Genomic DNA, 21,913 nt, shown 5'->3' with positions numbered 1-21,913 from the left:
AAGGTGTGCAGACTAAGGAAGGCTATATATGGGCTTAAATTGTCTTCTTGAGCATGGTTTGGTAGGTTCAGTGAGATGGTAAAGAAGTTTGGTATGAAATAGTGCAAAGTTGATCATTCTGTATTTAGTCATGACTCTTTGGGAGGAAAAATACTGTTGGTGGTGTATGTAGATGATATTGTTATTACTGAGAATGATAACATTGGTATTGACAGGCTGAAGACTTATTTGCACGATCATTTTCAGACAAAGGATCTTGATAAGCTGAAATATTTCTTGGGGATAGAGGTAGCAAGATCCAAGTATGGTATTAACCTGTGCCAGAGGAAATATGTGCTTGATTTGCTGGAAGAAACAGGCTTGTTGGGTGATAAACCAACTGAAACACCCATGGACACAAATACCAGGCTGAGCAGTGATAGGGGTGAAGTATTTGAAGACCCTGGCAGATACCGATGACTTGTGGGTAAACTGAACTACCTAACCATTACTAAACTAGACATCTCATTTGCGGTTAGTGTGGTAAGCCAGTTCATGCAAAAACCTCTAATTCCTCATTGGAATGCAGTTATGAGAATTGTAAGATATTTAAAAGGGGCTCCGGGTCGCGATCTGATATACAAGAGTGGCGGAAAACTTGAAATAGAAGGGTATTCTAATGCTGACTGGGCCGGTTCTATGTTTGATCGACGGTCTACTACAGGCTATTGCACTTTCCTGGGAGGTAACCTGATGACATGGAAAAGTAAGAAGCAGACGGTTGTGGCAAGAAGTAGTGCAGAAGCAGAATATAGGGCTATGGCGCACACCGCTTGTGAATTAATATGGCTAAGGAACCTTTTACAGGAAGTAGGGTACAACATCAACACTCCAATGAAGCTCTATTGTGATAATCAGGCTGCAGTTCGTATTTCCTCTAATCCGGTGTTTCATGAGAGAACCAAGCACATTGAAGTTGACTGCTACTTTGTGAGGGAGAAGGTGCTGAATGGAGAGCTAGACACTACACATGTTAATACCAGAAACCAGTGGGCTGACTTATTTACAAAAAGCTTGAGTCGGGGAAGAGTGGACTACATATGTAACAAGCTGGGAGTATATGATATATACTCACCAACTTGAGGGGGAGTGTTAGCATAGGGGTATTTCTGTCTTTATACCTAGAGTAATGTTGCTGATCTGTAATGTTGTGTTGGAATCAATGCTCCTCAAATAAGGGTACATATGTCTTTTCAATTATTTTTTAATAATATAAGTACTGTCTCGCCGATTGGGAGAAGGTTATGTTGACACTTCCAGTTCGAACCAAATTTTCTCCCTTCTCTCTTTCTCTCTTTCTTCCACCTTTGTACTTCTTTCTACATAACCGATCTCAGACAGATAGAATTCCAAGGCAGGCCGAATCATCGCACATTTTAATAAAATAACTATTTTTTGATAAAAAAACAAAAACAGTAATAATAATAGTAATAGTATGAGACATGTTTGTTGTAAGAGGTGTATGAGGCTTATTCCTTCAGGCTTATGCCTTATGACTTATGCATCAGAAGATCCTAGCACCTTGTCTCATCTCTCCACCTTCGAAAACATTACGTGATATAAAGGCTGTGAAATTCTGTGGATTTGCTCTCCGGGAATTGGCATTTCTTTAGAAACATTTTTTATAGATCTTAAAGCTTCAGAAAAGTGGAAGATCAAGACTGTAATCAGTCTTGAATCCTAATAGGTTTTAGGTTTACAAAATAGAAGAAAAGTGAGAGAAAGAAGAGAGATTAGAAGAGAAACATGAGAACACAAGTGGTCGAAAGGAGGAACAGATTCTAATAGATCTGCCGCTGCCACTTTCTTATTATTTATAGGTTATGTTTAGTACACAATGGAAAGGACACTACTATAATTGAATTAACAAACTGACTCAAATTGACACTACTATAACTGAAACAAATAACTACACATGCTGTCCTACAAACACAGTGGGGACCACTGTAGTGGGGCCCACATTAGTGTTCTCTACACTCCCCCTTAAGTTGGGAGTAGATATCTATCATTCCCAACTTGGATAGGTTTGGCTCTAATTTCTTCCTTGGTATAGCCTTGGTGAGGATATCCGTGAGCTGCATATTAGATGTGATGTACGGAAGACACACTTCTTGTGATGTGACCCTTTCTCGCACAAAATGTCGATCAACTTCAATATGTTTAGTTCTGTCATGCTGCACTGGGTTGTGGGCTATATTAATAGCTGCCTGATTATCACAATACAACATTAAGGGCTTTTCATAGTCAATACCCAACTCTTCAAGTAGTGACCTCAGCCATAAGATTTCAGCCACTCCATTAGCCATTGACCTGTATTCCGCTTCAGCACTGGGGCGGGAAACAACACTCTGCTTCTTACTCCTCCAAGAGACAAGGTTATCTCCCACAAGGGCACAATATCCAGTGGTAGACCTTCTGTCATCAACACTCCCAGTCCAATCGGCATCATTATAGACTTTCACCCTCATGTGATTATTGTTCTTGAGCAGTATACCTCTACCCGGGCATCTCTTCAAGTATGCTAATATTCTCTCTGCCGCAAGAAGATGAAAAGTTCTAGGGGAGTGCATGTACTGGCTAACAACACTAACTGCATAGCTGATATTCGGCCGAGTGAGGCAGAGATATAGGAGCTTTCCAACCAACCGTTGGAACATAACTTTGTCTTCAAGAGGCTCCCCGCCCTCTGCACTAATTTTGTGATTTTGTTCGATGGGTGTATTAGCCGGCTTAACCTCCAACTTTCCAGTTTCCGCCAATAGATCTAGAACATATTTTCTCTGAGAGATAAAAATCTCCTGCTTGAACATAGCAACCTCAATACCCAAAAAGTACCGTAGTGCACCAAGATCTTTCACCTCAAACTCTTGATGAAGGAGCTGTTTGAGGGACTCAATCTCATGATTGTCATTTCCTGTCACCACAATATCATCAACATATACTGCAAGTAGTGTCAGAGAGGACACCACCCTCTTGATGAATAGTGTATGATCTGACTGGGCCTGTACATAACCAAACTTTCCAAGGGCTTATTTGAACCTATCAAACTAGGCTCTAGGTGACTGCTTCAAACCATACAATGCCTTGTTTAGTCGGCAAACCTTCTTACCTGTCTCTATATCATAGAATCCAGGAGGAAACTGCATGTAAACCTTTTCCTATGAGTCTCCATTCAGAAAGGCATTTTTAACATCCATCTGAAACAGGGGCCAAGAATGATTTGCTGCAAGGGATAACAGAACTCGGATGGTGGTCATCTTGGTTACTAGGGCAAAGGTCTCCAAGTGGTCTATACCATAAGTCTGAGTGAACCACTTTGCAACCAGTCGGGCTTTGTACCTTTCAATAGAGCCATCAACATTATGCTTCACAGTGAACACCCATCTGCATCCCATCGGTTTCTTTCCTTTTGGTGGATCAACTAGTGCCCAAGTATTATTCTTCAATAGGGCATCCATTTCGACTTGCATTGCATCTTTCCATTCTGAAACTGACAAGGCTTCTTGCACTGTTCTTGGAATAGGGACATCGGCAATGGAAGTGAGATAGGACCAGTAAGATGGAGACATACGATCATAGGATAAGAATTGTGAGATGCTGTGAGCTGTAGAAGTGGTGCAATGTCGTTTCCCTTTGCGAATGGCAATAGGGAGATCAAGGTCATCCACAAGAGAGGAAGTGGCAACAGTGAGAGGTATCTCAGTAGGCTCTGGATTTGGAGCCGCAGAAGGAACTGGAGCTGGCCGGGACTGCCGATGACTAGGATCAACCTGCCTGCATCGCCTGTGATAGACTCTCAACTCCGGCTCCCTCTGACCACCCTCACCACTACAACCTTCATCATCCAGTGGAATAGGTAAAGGAACAACCCCACTCAAAACAGCCCCACTGCTACCAGCCCCACTGCTACCAGCCCCACTTCTACTAGCCCCACTTCTACTCTCATTGCTCTCCCCCTAAGGAAAGAAACTCAAAACAATCCCACTCTCACTGCTCTCCCCCTGAGGAGAAACCCTAGGATAATAGGGTGTCTCAAAGAAGGTGACATCCATGGAGACAAACCGTTTCCCTGAAACCGGATCATAGCAGCAATAACCCTTTTGAGTTTGTGCATAACCAAGGAAAATGCATTTGGAGGCCTTAGGTTCAAACTTGGAATGATGAGACCCGAGAAGCTGAACGAAACAGGTACAACCAAAGGTTTTAAGGGGAACAATGAACAACTCTTCGTCTGGGTATAGAAGGGAAAAGGGGGTTCTCATATCAAGAACCCGGGAAGGAACTCGATTAATGAGATAAACTGCCGTGAGGATAACATCACCCCAGAAGCGAATAGGTACATTGGAGGTAAACATAATGCTTCTAGCCACCTCCAAGATATGCCTATTCTTCTTTTCAGCAATGCCGTTCTGTTGTGGTGTATAAGGGCAAGTGCTCTGGTGAATAACTCCATGGCTAAGAAGGTAGGAGGTCAATGGCTGAGCAAAGTATTCCTTTGCATTATCAGATCTAAGGACTTTGATTTTGGTCCCAAACTGAGTGAGAACCATCTGATGGAAGTTTTGGATCAGAGCAGGAACCTTATCTCGAGAATGCATAAGATAGACCCAAGAAAAACGGGTATGGTCATCAACAAACAGTAGAAAATATCTGTACTCACCCATCGAAGAGATATGATATGGCCCCCAAACATCAGTATGCACAATATCAAAAGAGGAATTACTCCTTTTATTACTTAAAGAATAAGAGGTTCTACAATGTTTGGCAAACTCACAACTCTCACACCTCAACTTTGATAACTCAACAGACTCAAATAAAGCAGGAAACAGACTTTTCAAAGACTTAAAAAACAAATGACCTAATCGGTTATGCCAAAGCATAACCGAACTCACAGTCTGGGAAACAAAAGACTTTTTATCCACTGACTCCTCCCGACGAGAACTCTCTCCAAGCAGATAGATCCCGTTCGTCTCACGGCCAGTCCCAATCACCTTCCTCGTCTCCAAATCCTGAAAAACACATCGGTCAGGGAAAAATGTTACTGAACAGTTCATGTGTTTGGTAATACTACTAACTGAAAGCATGTTAGTATCAAGCTTAGGAACATGCAAGACAAAAGATAAAGAGATAGTATCCGATAGCTTGATGTCCCCCTTGCCCGAAATGGGAATAAGAGGGCCATCAGTAGTGGACACTCTATCTCGGCCAGAGGACAAGTGATAAGAAGTGAACAAAGATGGCAAGCTAGTCATATGGTCAGATGCACCTGAATCTATTACCCAACAGTGGTCAGTATTACCTGGAGCTGAAGCATGATAAGCTGAGGCTCGAGTACCTGAATGTGCAAATGCAGATGTGACAGGAGCTGATGGTGACTGAGATGGCTGAGCTGAACTCCCAACTTCCTTTTCCAACTGTATGAGGGCAGCCCGAACAGCAGCTAAAGTCTCTAGGGATGTGCCTGATGAGGATGCTGAATTAGTGTTCAGGGCCACATGAGCATTACCCTTCTTATTTCTTTGTTTTGTTGGGACCAAGTGAGGATGTAGCTTCCAACAAGTATCTTTTGTGTGCTTGGGTTTCTTGCAATGTTCACATACCAGATCCCGTTTATCTTCCTTCTTCCGGTCCCTTTATGAGTCACCCCTTGACTTAGGTTTAATAGCTGTCAAGGTTGGGAAAGAGGGCTGAGGCTGCATCATGACTTTTCTCCTGGTCTCACTATGCACCAGGGAGTATGCTTGAGAAAGGGTCACACTATCTCTTGTCAATATCTGTGGTCGCACAATGTCATAATCTAAATTCAAACCAGCCAGGAACTCAAATACCCTATTCGTCTCGACTTGCTTTCTGTGAGTCTGTGCATCTTTGGGACTCTCCCACTCAAGGGTCTCTAGATGGTCAATCTCATGCCACAAGGATTTCAAGGGAGAGAAGTAGACAGAAACTGGCTTCTCTCCTTGTTTAAGGTTGTTCACCTCACACTTCAGTTCATAGGCTCTAGCAACATTAAGGGGTTGGGAATAGGTTTCTTTCACAACATCCCATATCTCTTTGGTTGTCTTTGCCCACAAGGAATTTCGGCTGATATGTGGCTGCATAGAATTACACAGCCATGCCATAACCAGATAGTTCTCTTGAACCCACTTGGTGTATGTTGGGTCCTCCCTGGAAGGTTCTTTCACATCTCCCAAGAGGTAACCCGGTTTTCCCCCTCCTCCAATAGCCATCATGGCTGATTGAGCCCACTCCAAGTAATTTGACCTATCAAATCTCATAGTTGTAATATGAAACCCGGTTTCAGATACACCACCAAAACTGTTGTTTCCAAAACTACTTTCTCCCTGACCCTTAAACTCCATATTTGATCAAGAATCAATGGCTACAAACTGTTAGAGCCACTATACCAAAAAACAGAGTAAAACAAGCAGGTTTGAAATCTGATCTGAAACCAACACAAAATTGATCTGAAATCTGATATGAAAACAACCCAAATCTGATCTGAAATCAATCGCCTATCATAGTATATGCAAGAATTCAACTCAAAACTGATCTGAAATCAATCAGCATGCACAGTAACAGGCAGCCTATCAATCTGAGATGCTATTTTCTGAAGTCACTACTGTGGGGCCCACTGCTGTGAGAGCAAAATTAGGGTTTCAACTGTAGGTCTGAAATAAGTGCGCAACTGCACTCCAAGCAGTCTGCACAAGTGGGACTTTTCGTAGGGCAATATGAAACCCTAAAACTAATCACCTCTGAGTGGGGGGGGGGGTTGGGTTTGGCCCAACAGTCAAACCCTAGAAGCAAACTTAAACATAGTTCGGCAAGTCAAAACCTAGAAACAAACTTGAACACAGTTCGGCCCCTCCTTCTAGATAGGTCCAACCTATCTCGACTGATTGCAGTCTCTGAAACTCAATAAAAAAACTTACTTATGTACTTCGGTTTATTGTCCTCTAGGGTTACCTGAACCCTAACCTTCGCTGCTTCTTCCTGATTACCAACTCTCTGCAAGCCGCGGAAAGTCTTGAACTGCTGCGAACCTCTCCTGGTAATCTCCAAGATTCAGCCACCGAATACTTCTTCAAAGCTTCCAGCCCTAGCTAGTCCTCATGTGGTCGACTGGACTAGACACACATGAGAAGCCCCAGATAGGCTCTGATACCAAGTAGAAGATCAAGACTGTAATCAGTCTTGAATCCTAATAGGTTTTAGGTTTACAAAATAGAAGAAAAGTGAGAGAAAGAAGAGAGATTAGAATAGAAACAGGAGAACACGAGTGGTTGAAAGGAGGAACAGATTCTAACAGATCTGCCGCCGCCACTTTCTTATTATTTATAGGTTGTTTAGTACACAATGGAAATGACACATCTGCCCTTAGTACTTACATAATAAATAATGTAAATAAAAGCTGAAATAAATAACAACTGAATTAACAAACTAACTCAAACTGACACTACTATAACTGAAACAAATAACTACACATGCTGTCCTACAAACACAGTGGGGACCACTGCAGTGGGGCCCACATCAGTGTTCTCTACAAGAAACATTGTCACTTTTAATCATGTGGAAGGTGGATGGACATGGATAAGAGTGTATTTGATATGTATAAACTGAGGTATCTAAATTGTTGCATAATGCTACTAAAGGTTTTAGTGTGTATCTGTAGGAGAGATTCAAGGTCATTATAATTGGCATTGGAGGGGCAGTGATCTCCTTTAATTGAAGTGTTGAAAATGATTTATGTATTGTGGTCCTGATGCACCTTTTGATCTATTGCACTCTTGCACTCTTACCTGACTGGTTTACCACAACTAACGATCTATTGCACTCTTCTGGACAGTTGGATAAAACCTTTAATGCTCTGCAACTGGATGGTTATGTCATCAGCTAAGGGTGTCTTTTGGCATGAATAATCCCATATATGGGACCCATAGAATGTTGGGTCAAATTCCTTGTGTGGTTCAGTTGCAGAACATACCTGTAATAAATCTGAAAATAAAATAAAAATAGAAAGAGAAGAAAGAAAAGAAGAGTTTCAGCGGAAGCTTTAGAAAGAAGATGAGAGAATGGAAGAGAAGAGAAGAGGTAGTAGTTCGATCTCCCCTCTTTGTCTCTGATTTAATTTATATATGCTGAAATAAAACATGTGTATAAAGTTAGAAGAGTGCTCTTAGTTGGGTGGCTGACTTAAAGCATAAACAAGAAATTAAAAAGAGGCCCATAAAGAAAGAAGGCCTAGTACAGCAGAAATAAAGTTACTTAAACAAAAGAAAACTAAGGGCCATTTGGCCCAATCTCACTATAGGTTCATGTTATTTGATACAAGATGACAGACCAAATGGGATTAGCATCACCTCTGTTAGAGTCGACAGTACAAGGGTATTTTGGTCTTTTGTCTATCTAATTAAAAATGAATAATAGTCTGTTTTATTCAAGTTTAAGTTATGTGTCCCATCTTTAATAAGGGACAATACTGTCTTCTGTAATTTAGCTTATACATTATAAATACGAAGTGGGTCGGCTGGGCTAGGCGACTTTTTCTCTCCTGGCCGAACCCTTCTTCTCCTCTTTACATGGTATCAGAGCAATAAGAAACCAGTTTGATTTTTTCTTTTCTTTTCTCATCGCCCTTCGTCTTCCTGGGATCGCCACCAGCCATATCAATTTTTTTAATATCTCTTAGACAGATTGGAAGTTCGGTAAGGGGCCAAAAAGGAGTTGTCACTTTTTGTTCTTGGAGGTAAATATACCTCCCGTTGCTGTGGTGGTGTACTAGATATCCTCTATTTGATGGTACGAAGAGGGCTGGTTGTGGACAGGTGTGATCAGAAATCCCTATTCGGCTAGTAGTGGACTGCGGTTGCTTCCTTTTGGTCTAGATTTCATTTATGTGGCAGTGTGAATTGATAGGTATGCATATGAGCCTCTTTTCCTTTTGTTTATACCTGGATATGTGAGTTGAAAGTAGGGTTTTCGAATGCTTAATTCATGACAGCAGCAGTGTGGTCATAATTATATTTTGTTGAGTAGTGTGTGGTGTGGTGCTGAATAGTAGTAGGTGACTAATTTGTTTATAATAGTGATTTCTTTGTGAAATGAGGTGAATCGGTTAAGATGACATCAACTGGAGATGGGAGTGATTATAAAACATGTGTCATGATTTCTCCAGATTACTTAAATATTCAATAAGTTGAATGGTGAGAACTATGTGCTGTGGGTCAAATATGTGGAGGTGTTTTTAAAAGCCCAGAAAAAGGTAAAACATGTGAGAGGAGAAACCCCCCTTTGATTCTCTGGGGTTTAGTGATTGGGAACAAGAGGATGCACAGATTATGACCTGGTTGTGGAATAGCATGGAGCCTAAAATCAGTGTGAATTTTATGTTCCTGGATACAACTAAGGAAATTTGGGACCATGCTAAGAAACTTTATTCCGACTAAGATGATACCACCAAGGTATATCAGCTTTACCAAGAGTACTTTAATCTGAAGCAGGGTAACCAAAGCTTGGAGGAATACTATGCAAGCATGAGAAATATCCGTAATGAGCTTAATGTATATCATTCTCTAACACTAAATGTTCATATTCAGCAATAACAGCGAGAGCAACTTTATGTGACAAGGTTTCTAGTGGGTTTGAAGGCTGAATATGAACCCGTTCGAGCACAAATACTAGGGGGGTCTGCTCTCCCCTCTCTTGAAGAAGTGTTTGCCCATCTTCGAAGGATATCTATTGATTCTACAGAGTCTTCTTCTCTCTTAGATAGATCTGGTTTTGTGGTGACAAGAGGGGGAGGTTGTGGAAATAGAGGTGATGGAAGTGGTGGCCGTGGGTTTCCAGGAAACCGAGGTGGTCTTACGTTTAATCATTCTAGTGGCCGCAGTGGAGGTCGAGAGTCAGGGGGAGGTCGTGGTAGAGGAAGAAGTAATGGAACTAGAAAATGCACATACTATGGATTAGAGGGAGATACTATTAATTTTTGTTATGATTTACATGGTCCACCCAACACTTGGGCTAACCATGCTGTGACTAGTAGCAGTGGTACAGTTAGTGAAAACCAATAGATTGATCAGACCCCCTCCACATCTACTGGTGCTTATGGGAAGGAGATGGTGAGTGTACCATGTGAGGTATATGAGAATTTCATTTAGACATCCTTTCAGCAGAATACAACTACTCTTGCCCATTCAGGTATAGCTTGCTTGGCTTCCAAACCCTCACACTAGATCATTGACTCTGGAGCCTCGGATCATATGTCAGGGACTCCAAATATGTTTTTTTTTCACTTGCTCAATCTTCTACATCCCAAATAGTTACCCTTGCTAATGGTTCTACCTCTCCCATTTGTGGTATTGGTGATGTTGATCTTTACCTCTTTATCTTTATCCTCTGTTTTATATGTACCCAAGTTCTCTTTTAACCTTATGTCTATTAGTAGATTAACCAAGTCACTTAATTGTTCTATAACCTTTTATCCCTTTTCTTGTGTGTTTCAGGATCTCAAGACGGGGATGAAGATTGGTGGAGGGCATGGGGCACGTGGATTGTATTACCTTGATGGTGGTGGCTTACCAATAGCCTTTCAGTCATCCCTTACTCTTCTCCAATGGCACTGCAGACTTAGTTATCCATTTCTCAAGGCTCTGAAGTTGCTGGTTCCGTCATTGAATCATCTTCCATCATTGGATTGTGAGTCGTGTCAGCTTGGGAAACACCATAGAGTCTCTTTTAGTCCAAGAGTTGATAGTCGTGTCTTGAGTCATTTTTCTTTAGTTCATTCAGATGTTTGGGGTCCAAATAAAGTGGTGTCATACAATGAGTAAAGTATTTTGTAATTTTTGTTGATGACTTTTCAAGGATGACATGGCTCAATCTTATGAAAGATCGAAGTCAATTGTTCTCTATTTTTCAAAAATTTTATGCTGAAATGCGTACCCAATTTGGAGTTCATATTAAAATTCTCTGCTCCGACAATGCAAAAGAGTACACCTCAACACCATTTTAACAATACTTAGAGCACCATGGGATAATTCATCAAACTTCTTGTTCCTATACTCCACAGCAGAATGATGTCACTGAACTGAAAAACTAACACTTACTTGAAACTGCTCGGTCCATTATGCTTAATATGAATGTCCCAAAGCATTTTTGGAGTGATGCTGTCCTGACATCATGTTTTCTCATCAACTGGATGCCCATGTCCATCATTGGAAGTCAATCCCCTTTCTCAGTCTTGTTTCCCACTCTGTCGCCGTTTCTTCTTACCCCTAGAGTCTTTGGGTGTGTTTGTTTTGTTCAGAATTTAGGGCCTGGTTTAGACAAGTTAAATGCATGTGCTACTAAATGCGTCTTCCTTGGATACTCCAGAACCTAAAAAGGGTATAAGTGCTATAACCCTAACCCTCATCGGTCCTTTGTGTGTTCGGATGTCACTTTCTTTGAGTTAGTCCCATTTTTCTCGAGTACTGAGGTTCCTTCTCCTGCTCTTGTGGTTCCACTTCCTGTTCCAGTTGAGGACCCCCTTCCCGTGGTTCCTGTTCCATCCCCTCCTTCTCTAGTGCAGGTTATTACTGAGAGGCCACCAATCAAACAAGTGTATATACTTACAGAAGAGCACCGGCCCCTCCTCCAGTTTAGTCCTCGTTGATAGATCCTATGGTTGCACCTCCTCCTTCGGACCTTGATCTTCTTATTGCATTGCGGAAAGGTAAACGTAGTTATACATCTTATCCTATTTCTCATTATGTTTCAGTCAAGGTTCAAAGTATTGGAAATGCCAAGTGTATTGGAAAGGCAATTTTAAGAGACGTATCGGGATACGCCTTGGATATGCATGCATATCGGAGAAAAACTAAGATACGCATAGATACGCTTGGAAACACTATAAATACTTTAATAAATCATAAAAATACATCAATACTTTTAAAAGGGAAAGGACCCTTATGCCCCTACTTAAGTTATAGTACATAAAACAAAGAAAAAAACTACTTTAACTGGTCCAAATGAACCCTAACATAGTAGAATACAAACTCCATTTTGTTGAGGAGTTCCCGGACAAGATCTTTGGGATAGAATACCATGTCTCTTTAAATAGGTCTAAAATTCTCCATTTTTCCCATCAAAATATTCTCCTCCTGAGTCGGAATGCAAAATACGAATGGTGGCATTATGTTGGGTCATTTCATGGTGTGAAAGTTCTGAAAGGTGGGAAGTACTTCTGATTTCTTCCGAAGGAAATAAATCCAGGTATATCTAATGCAATCATCAATAAATAAAACAAAGTATTTGTATCCAAGTCTAGATATAATAGGAGACAACCAAACATCACTATATGTTACTTGGAAAGGAACAATAGCATGCACAGATGAAGATGGAAATGGTAAAATATGACTTTTACTAAGGCCACAGGTTATGCAAGACTTATCAACATTCTTAGAAGCAGAATTAACAGTAGGTAAACAACCAGAAGAAATTGAATGATCCAAAGTTCTTAGCATGTGTGTGGCCTAAACATTTATGCCATAAATGCCACACATTATTACAACAAGAATATAAAACATCAGTAGTAGTGAAAGAAAACAAGATGTTTAGGACGAAGGTTTCTTCTTGAATTCAAGAGCAAACAATCTCCCAAGCCTACTCCCCTTGCCCTTCACCTCCCCAGTGCGTTGATCCTGTATAACACAATTATCACGAGAAAATAGAACCAAATTACCATCATGAACAAGTTGGCCCATAGAAATAAGGTTGGTAGTTAATTGAGGAATAAAGAGGGTTTTTGGGAGATGAAGGGAAGATGATTGAGAGGTAGAAAGATATAAATCATTACAACCAACAATTTTTAACGACTCACCACTAGCAGTAATAATCTAGTCATTAGAAGAGTAGGGTTTAGGAGTTTGACCAAAGGAGGCCCCAGTCATATGATTTGAGGCTCTAGAACCTATAATCCACATATGGCTAGGAGAGGAGCAAGTGGTAGAAGACTTACCAAACAAGCAGATAGCAGAGAAGGCAGATGAAATAGCTGAGGACACAAGCTGTCGTATCTTATCCTCAGTGAGAGTACCGGAAGACTCTGAGTTTGAGTTGGAGGAGACAGTAATATTAGATGAAGACTCTGTAACTGTTTGAAGTGCCTTGTATTGACCATTCTTGGGAGGTTGGGTGGGGCATTCAGTAATAATGTGATCCTGTTGTTTGCAGTAGGTACAAAAAATCCTTTTCTTACAGTGAGAGGCCACATGTTCGAACTCCTTGCACTCATAGGACTGCATCTTGGAAAAGTCCTTTTTGCCCTTTGGCTTGGTGGCCAGAAAAACTGTATCATGTCTATATTCTTTCTTGCTATCAAGGGAGGACTGTGTGTATAGTCTAGTCTCCTCCCTTAATAGTTCACCCAATATGGTGTCCAAGTCAAGCACATTTTCCCTGCTGAGTGTGTTGGATCTTATCAACTCATAGTCGGGTCTAAGATACCCCAAGATGAACAAGTTCATATCCTGTCCATAGATTAACAAAACCAGCATAATATTCCTGTATTCTTCTTTCCCCTGGGTGTATGAGAATATGCCCATTTCAATATGATATTGCCTGGACACATTTTATTGCTGATACACCTTCTCAAGGTAGTCATACATCTCCTTAGCAGTTTTCAGGCCCCTCATAGGAATAGCTACATTGACAGTGATTGAACTTAATATCTAGGAAACTATTTGGGCATTACTGATTTTCCACTGTTTCATCCCTTTAGCATCTGTAGTATCAGGAATGGTTGTGGTACCATCCAGATAGCCCCACATACCCTTCCCTTCAACAAAAAATTGGAAATGGAATTTCCAAAGAGCCTAGTTTGTTCCATCGAATTTCACAGGTATGATGCCACCCCTTTCAGATCCCATATTCAGTCAAGAAGCCAAAGAAAGACTAGAGAAAAGTTGGTAACAATCACCAGAAGTCAAGAGGAATACCTTAAGGAGGAGATAATAATCACCAGGAATCACTGAGACCCTTAGAGTAAGTAAACGAAGTCTGAAACCTTAGTCGAAAAATTAACAGTCCAAAAAAGGAAACTGTAAGTAGCAGCCACCCAAGGAAGAGGGTCAAAACCCCTTCAAAACTTCACCAAATCAAGAGAGATTTGAACAGCAGATAGATCTGGTCTAGGTGACACCAGATCTGAAGTTTGGCCCTGATCTGAGATCTCCCAAGAGAGATCTAATGAAATATCTCTTGCAGAGATAAAACTCTGTCTGTACAGCAGGTAGGGTTGATAAAAAACAGCCCTATACACTCCACCAGTTGAAGGGTGCAGTAGATCTCAGTAGAGAGATGGGATTACTGCCCATAAAAAGTGACAGAGAAGCAAGAATAAGATCAATGAGCAACCTCCTCTGATACCATTGTCAGTTCAGTCGAAGAAGAGAAGAGACAAGAGAGTCACATGAAAATGGATGCGTGTGTATATATTAATGTGATAATGGACAGTTCTGTCCTTATAAGAGTAAAATATGTACAGTAATGTACAAAGTTACCCCTCATCCTCTCTACACAGGGCGGGGTGGGGAATTCACTCTCCATCCCCGTCCCTGCCAAGGCAATCTCCATCCCCAACCCTATCGGGTCAGGGATGTTGGGTACCCAACGGGGATGGGGAAAATTGCCATCCCTAACATTCAGGTTATGGGGAAACCGGAAAGTTTTATAAAGAAGTTATAAGGCCACCAATTTTGTATGGATCAGAATGTTGGGCAATCAAGAAATGGCATGCCCAAAAGATGAATGTAGCAGAAATGTGAATGAGATGGGTGGGGGGAAAACCCGAAATGATAGGATAAGAGACAAATATATTTTTAAGAATCTAGAAGTAGGCTCAATGGGTGACAAAATGTGGGAAAGTAGATTATGGTTTGGTTATGTTCAGAGAAATGATTTTGATAGCCTATAATTTGAGATGCATATGTCACTGAATAGAGTGTGGAATGATGAAACAGGAATCATGTAGCTGACCCCATATAGTTGGTACAAGGCTTGGTTTGGTATACCCTAACTTACATTCTCATTAGAAAATGATTTTATTTCTTGTACACTATGGGAAATCAAGAACTAAGTTTTTTTTTTTTTTTTTCCCTTTGTTATGGTTATTTTGTTCTTTGGCTCTGAAACTTCCTTGCAAGATTTTAAAAGGCTAAAGGCTTAGTTGAGGCGCAATGACCCAAAAAGGTGAGGTGTAAGCCTAAAAAATTACGAAAAAAATACTAATTAAAGTTTATAAATGATAAAAAAAGATGTAATACACCAAGTCAGAATGGTGGAAGGTGCAAATGTCCATAAAGTAGAAGTTTATAAGCAATAAGTTTTAACTTTTAAACATTAAATAAAATAATAATTAATCATCAAACTGTTATAATCATTTTACATTTTATGTTTCAAAATGCAATCTTATGAAATTATTCATATGAAGAATCATCTATATAATGGACATTAGATTTATGGTCATCCAATAGTTGGGAAGAAAAGAACCAAATTGTAATTATTGTAACTGATTTGATCTATGCAAAAAAAAAAAAAAATCAATAAAGAGAAAAATAAATAATTAGGAAAAGAAATGATAAAAACAACAAACTTGGGATGTTAAATTAGAATATTAAGAAAAATACCTACTTGATTTATCTGTGAGAAACTATTAACTTGATTGACCCTTTTTTGCATTGAACTCTCTTAGGATAAAATACTAAGAGAAACTAATAGAACTTGACTTTCCCTATTGGCTTTTCATTTTTACTTGTTTTTATTTGGCCCATAATTATTGAAGTGCTTTTTCTATATATTTTGAACCATAAAAATTGCATAAAAAATATGATTTTTTTAAATGAAATCACTAATTAATGGTGAAAGTTGAGGCTTACGCCTTTTTACGCCTCACACCTTGTGGCTTGAGGCTTACGCCTCATTCTGACAAAGGTTTAAGCCTCAAACCAAAGTTGTGAGGCCTTAAGCCTTGAGAGGCAAAATTTGTGCACCTCACCTCAAGGTGTTTGCCTCATGCCTCAAGGTTTAAGCCTTTTAAAACAATGCTTCCTTGAATATCTACTCCTGATAAAAAGCTTTGTTTACCTGGAATTGCCTTTGATTGATTTTTTGATTTCATGCCACAGGTTGGTGATGAAGAAAGGATTCATGTGTATTATGCACATGGCCAGGATAATCCCAATTTTGTCCGTAGGTGTTACTGGCTTCTTGATAAGTATGTAACAGTTCATGTTTGTTATGATACACATGGCAGTTGTAACTACCCATGTCTATATGATTTTTGGCTCATGTAAACAACAATATTTACCATTTGGCATGTTATGGAATTTTCTACATTATTGAAACTTTGATTTTCTTTTTGTTCAGGAAACAAGAGCACATAGTCCTTGTGCATTACCGTGAAACATTAGAGGTTGTTTTCTTATGCCACAAGTTATTACATAATAGTTAATTGCTTAACATACTTTTCAACCCTGTTGGATTAACCTAGGCTGACCCTTAAATAGAACCAAATTAACCAAGCCAAGGCTATTTTCTTGTCTCTAATAATTATGAAATTAAATGGTATTTGTTTTAAATTTTACATTTTTAAGGCCAAACAAGCTTATTATCACGTTTATATATGTTTCTTTTACATTTGGTAGCTGAGTGCCAACTCAAATTGGGTCTACATGTTTCTTTGGGTCACTATCTTGCCATGTGACAAACCTTGTCCTAATAGCGTTATACCAGGTGGGAAAAGGGAAACATTATCTCACCAAAAAAATTCAAGAACATCTGATAATGTCTTAGCAGTGAAATTATGAATCAGATGTGGACTAGGATGCTATTACAAGTGGCTAATCCAAGAATGTCCCTTATCATTTGAATACTTTAGATTTGCCTTCTAAATCCCTTTATGTGGCGAATTGTAAGCTTCAAAGGCCAATAGAATGCATTTAACACTTTCAGATGTGAATCTGTCCTCTAAATCTGATATTAATTTCTGATTACAGCAACAAAAAAAGGAAGAAATCAGATCGGATTCGGATTCAGATAATATGATCCGAACAGAAATCAGATTGGATTCGGATCACCCCACCCCCTATCCGATCTAAGAAGAACCGATCCGATGTATATTATAGAGAACACTGATGTGGGCCCCACAGCTATGGTCCCACTTTGTTCGTAGGGTAGAATGTGTTATAGTCATCCTAGGGTTAGTTGGTGGTCAATCTGTTATTTCAGTTGTTATTTATTTCAGCTTTATTTTGTTCAATTTGTTATGTAAATACTAAGGGCAGATCTGTCCTTTCCGTGTAATTAGCATAACCTATAAATACTAAATAGAAGTGGTGGCGGCAAAACATTCAGATTCTGTCCTTCCTTTCAATTCTTGTGTTCTACTGCTCTCTCTACTCTTTATCCTCTCTCTATAACTTTTCTCCTATTTTCGAACATGAAATCTATTAGGGTTCAAGGCTGATAGTAGTCTTGAACATCTACTTGGTATTGGAGCAAGGTTAGGGTTTCATGTAAGTCTAGTCCAGCCGACCACATGAGAATCTCCTAGGGCTGGAAGCTGAGAAAGTGGAGTTCGTGGACTGATTCTTGGAGATCGCTAGAGGGTTTAGCAGCTGTTGAAGACTTGTCACGGTTGCAGAGTGTTGGTGATCAGGAAGAATCAGAGAAGGCTAGGGTTCGGGTAACCTTGGAAGGCAGCGAACAGCTTTTTCTTGTAAGATTTTTAGTTTCTAAGAGAAGTACTATCAGAGAGGATAGGTTGGACCTATCTGGAAAGGGCGGCCGAACCATTCTAGGGTTTTCTCTCTTCTATTCTCTAGGGTTTTACAGCAAACCCTACTGTTGGGCCGAACTGCCTTAGGGTTCTTTTCTCCTACTCTAGGGTTTGAAAGTGATCTTGAGGCAAACCCTAATAAGCTTGCGGCAAGCCCTAATGTTAGGCTGAACCTTGCGATTTACCTGGAGCTTTCCTCAAGTTTTTTTTAGCATTGATCAGCTTTTAGTGTTTCATATTAACCCTGCTGCAAGTCTATCTGTTCGGTACTGATTGGAATGTGCAACTGAAATGTTTTCTTTAAGGACTGATTAAAACCCTAGTTCTACTAAGCATATCAGACCTGCTTCCAAGCTGTTTTCAGATTTTTTTTGGGGTTTTCGAACTCTCTTAAGGGGCGAGAACTGTACGGACTGTTGCTGTTGTGCTTGCTAGTTGGTTTCAGATCATCAGCTATACCTGTTTCATGCACATATACCGTGAATACAGATTGGTTCTATACTGATTTTTGGTTGTGATTGATAGTCCAAGTGCTGTTCTTTGACTGTAGTAACCCTAATTTTGAGACTACTGGTTCTTGATCGAAATGGAGTTTAAAAATCAGGCCGAAGGCAGTTTTGGGAACAACAGTTATGTGGTATGTGAGCATTGTAAGAAACCCAAACACACAAAAGAAACATGTTGGAAGCTGCATCCTCATTTGGTCCCGGCAAAGTTGAGAAGCAAGAAGGGTAATGCTCATGTGGCCGTGAATACTGATTCAGCATCCTCGTCTAGCACAAGAGACACATTCTTAGAGACCTTAGCTGCAGTTCGGGCTGCCTTTATACAGTTGGAAAAGGAAGTTGGCACAAGAGGCATATTGAGGTGGATTGTCACTTCATTCGTGACCTTCTTGCGGGTTACATCTCTCTCACATGTCTCCTCGGGCTTGCAGCTTGTAAATCTCTTCACCAAAGCTATGACCAAAGCTTGGCATAATTTTCTTATGGACAACCTGATGCTTGTTCCAACATCATTTTGAGGGGGTGTAGAGAAGATGGAGGGTAGTTTCGTAAATTTACTCTATTTTTTTTGTAAACTAGTAGGTGTGTATATTAGTATTCTGTCTTGTACAACACTGTACCTTTATTTCTTTTGTAAGGACAATCTTGTCCATTTAATATAAATTCTTTTTCTGGGTTGGTCTAATCATACTGATCAACCCTAACAGATTTGAAATCTCTTGGCTTTCTCCCTGTCTTCTCTCTCTCTCTCTCTCTGATTAACAAAAGTGTGTAGGCCGAAGGAGTTGGGGGCTGGGAGCCAAGAGAAGTGTCAAGTTCTTATGGAGTGTGTGTATGGTGTAGAGAAGATGGGCCGAATGGCCCATAGACTGTCATTTCATGTTATGTTATGTTTCTCTCTGTTGTGGGCCTTATTCTGGGCCCATACTCTGTAATATTCTGTTTTTTGTATTTTCCTGCTCACTCAAGGGCCTCTCTGTAATTTGTCAAAGATTAACTTATTAATAAGATGTTTAGAGTGTTAGAGAGGGGTTAAGTTCGAACCTCTTACTCTCTAACACTCATTGCCGCCAGCTCTCTCTTCTCTTCCTCTCTTGTTTGTTCATTTTCTGGTTTGCATCTAATCTCAAACAGTTCCATACATCAAGTGGGCTGTTTTTCAACTTGGTATCAGAGCAGGCCATTGCTTGGCGTGTCCCTCATGTGGTTCTAGTTCAGCCAACTACATGAGGAGGTTCTAGGGCTGAAAGTTTACAGTCATCCGCCTGGTTCTTGGAGGTCATTGGAGGGTGCCCAAGTTTCTATACACTTGGAGAAGGGTTCGGTGACCAGGAAGAATCAGAGAGCAAGTTGTTTGGCCTGATTTGAAATCAGAGAAAAGGACTTTTGAAGTTATCTCAGAGAACAAGTGTTCGGCTTGGTTTATAGTTCAAACCAGAGAATCTCTTGCTGTAAGTCTTTTCTCAGTCCTTTGCTGAGTTATTTTTTGTTGTTTGGGAGGACTATTAAAGCATTCAAAGTCCACATACATTCGGCCCACTGTTGCTGGACTGTTTTTCTGGGTTGTTTTGGAAGTGCTATTCGACTGATTATTGGACTGCCGAGCTGCTGAAACTGATCTAAATCTAAGTGGCACTAGTCTCATCTTCATCCCAGCCTCTTCTTGGACCTATACTGAACACCTTGAAGTGGTTTCTTCTAGTTAACAGTAGACTGTTAACTACTGCACACTGAGTGTTCGACGAAAGGTCTCTTAAGGACTGTGGCCCTGTTTTCTTCTCTTGGGGACAACGGCTGCTGAGAACCTGAAATACCTTGTGATTGGAGGTTTGTTGGGTGTCCTTTAAAGGGTGAAACAGTAAAGAAAAGAACTACCACCGAACTGGACTGTCACAGTTATCAAGTCTGAACTGATTCTGTGAGCTAGTTGTTGTTGCCTATTCAGCTCAAACTAAACTCATCAAGACCCCAGTACCTTGAGAAACCTATTAAAAATCCTAATTGAAGCCTTTACATGATGGATTTCTCAAGCCTTGCAAACAAGAATGCTGCTGAATATGGACAGATTTTGGGAACCCCAACTGATTCTATGCTGGCTGTAACTACAGTTAAGCTTGATGGGACCAACTACTTGGCTTGGTCACAATCAGTGAAAATCCACATTTGTAGCAAAGGAAAATGGGGTTTTATTTCTGGGAGCAAGAAAGCTCCTCCAGAGGATGATCCATCTTATGAGAGATGGGTACAAGAAAACTACACAGTGATTGGGTGGCTTGTGAACTCAATGCAGCCACAGATTAGTCAGCATTATCTGTGGATGAACTCGGCTAAAGAAATCTGGGATAGTGTTGCAGAAACTTACTCCCAGAAGTTGAATGTTGCCAGAGCTTACAAACTGAGAAGTGATGTGAAGAATCTAAGACAGGGGGAGAAGTCACTTGCAGCATACTTCTCAGCCCTAAAATCTATATGGCAAGAGATTGATTTGATAGAGGCCGTGACATGGGATACCCCTAAGGATGCTGAAATATATAGGAAATTGGTTGAAAGGAATAGGGTCTTTGAATTCTTGACAGGGCTGAATTCTGAATATGACATTACAAAGCAAAACATCTTGTCCAAGGAAGATGTTTCATTGTCTCAAGCATATGCTTTGGTCAGCAATGAAGAAAGCAGGAGGCAAGTGCAGGTTCAAGGGGTCGGTATCAATGATCATTTTGCAAATATGGGAATCAAACCCAAAGGGGTTACAGAAGCCCCCAGTGGCACAGGAAAGAAGGAGGTGGTGTGTGAATATTGCAAGAAGCCGAAACACACTAAGGACAAGTGCTGGAAATTGCATCCCAGTCTTGTCCCTATCCGATTCCAGAAGAAGAATGACAGTAAAAAGACAGGAAGTGCACATACAGCCACAAGTACAGATACAGAGTTTGAGTCTGCAAGTGCACAATTGGCAGCCATGAAAGCTGATTATGAGAAGTTTGGAAGGATGATCAGCCAGCTTGAAGGTGTAACTTCATCATCCAACCCTTCTGGAAGTCCAGCCACCTCTGCATTTGCTCACTCAGGTATAAGGGCTTCTGCTAACCATGCATCTACCTCAGGTAATCCCAAGACCCCTTGGATCATTGACTCAGGTGCTTCTGATCACATGACCAACCTTTCCACTTTGTTTGTGTCATATGATTTGCTTCCTGGTCGTGACAAAATCACCTTAGCTGATGGTTCTCTTGCCCCCATTTCTGGCAAGGGAACTGTCAAGCCTACAGACTCTTTACTTTTATCTTCCACTCTTCATGTACCTAAGTTAAATACCAACTTGTTATCTGTAAGTAGCTTGACCAAGTCATTGAATTGCTGTGTAACCTTTTTCTCTTCTCACTGTGTGTTTCAGGACCTGAAGTCTCGGAAGGTGATTGGGAGTGGCAATGAAGCGAATGGAATATACTTGCTCGACACCCCTGGCCAATGTTTTGATCATCCCAAGAATGCTGCTTTTGGTTCTACTTCTTCAGAGTCAGTCAGTCAAATTATGTTGAGTCATTGTCGG

At 40.5% G+C, this 21,913-nt stretch overlaps 1 protein-coding gene across 5 annotated transcripts in view; it reads left to right on the top strand.

Annotated features, from left to right (window-relative positions):
• Positions 1 to 21,913, top strand: part of LOC148861329 (calmodulin-binding transcription activator 5-like) — a 66,895-nt gene that overhangs the window by 10,183 nt on the left and 34,799 nt on the right. For all 5 annotated transcript variants that reach the window (XM_088941985.1, XM_088941984.1, XM_088941983.1 and 2 more), the window contains 2 exons: positions 16,206 to 16,294; positions 16,447 to 16,492. In XM_088941985.1, the coding sequence (XP_088798111.1) occupies positions 16,206 to 16,294; positions 16,447 to 16,492 (135 nt within the window). The remainder of the gene's footprint in view (positions 1 to 16,205; positions 16,295 to 16,446; positions 16,493 to 21,913) is intronic.

The sequence above is a fragment of the Nelumbo lutea genome, chromosome 4 (assembly GCF_056320005.1).
Source record: "Nelumbo lutea isolate HS-2025 chromosome 4, American lotus-T2T, whole genome shotgun sequence".
Taxonomy (NCBI): Eukaryota; Viridiplantae; Streptophyta; class Magnoliopsida; order Proteales; family Nelumbonaceae; genus Nelumbo; species Nelumbo lutea.
This window is presented reverse-complemented; position numbering and strand designations above follow the sequence as displayed.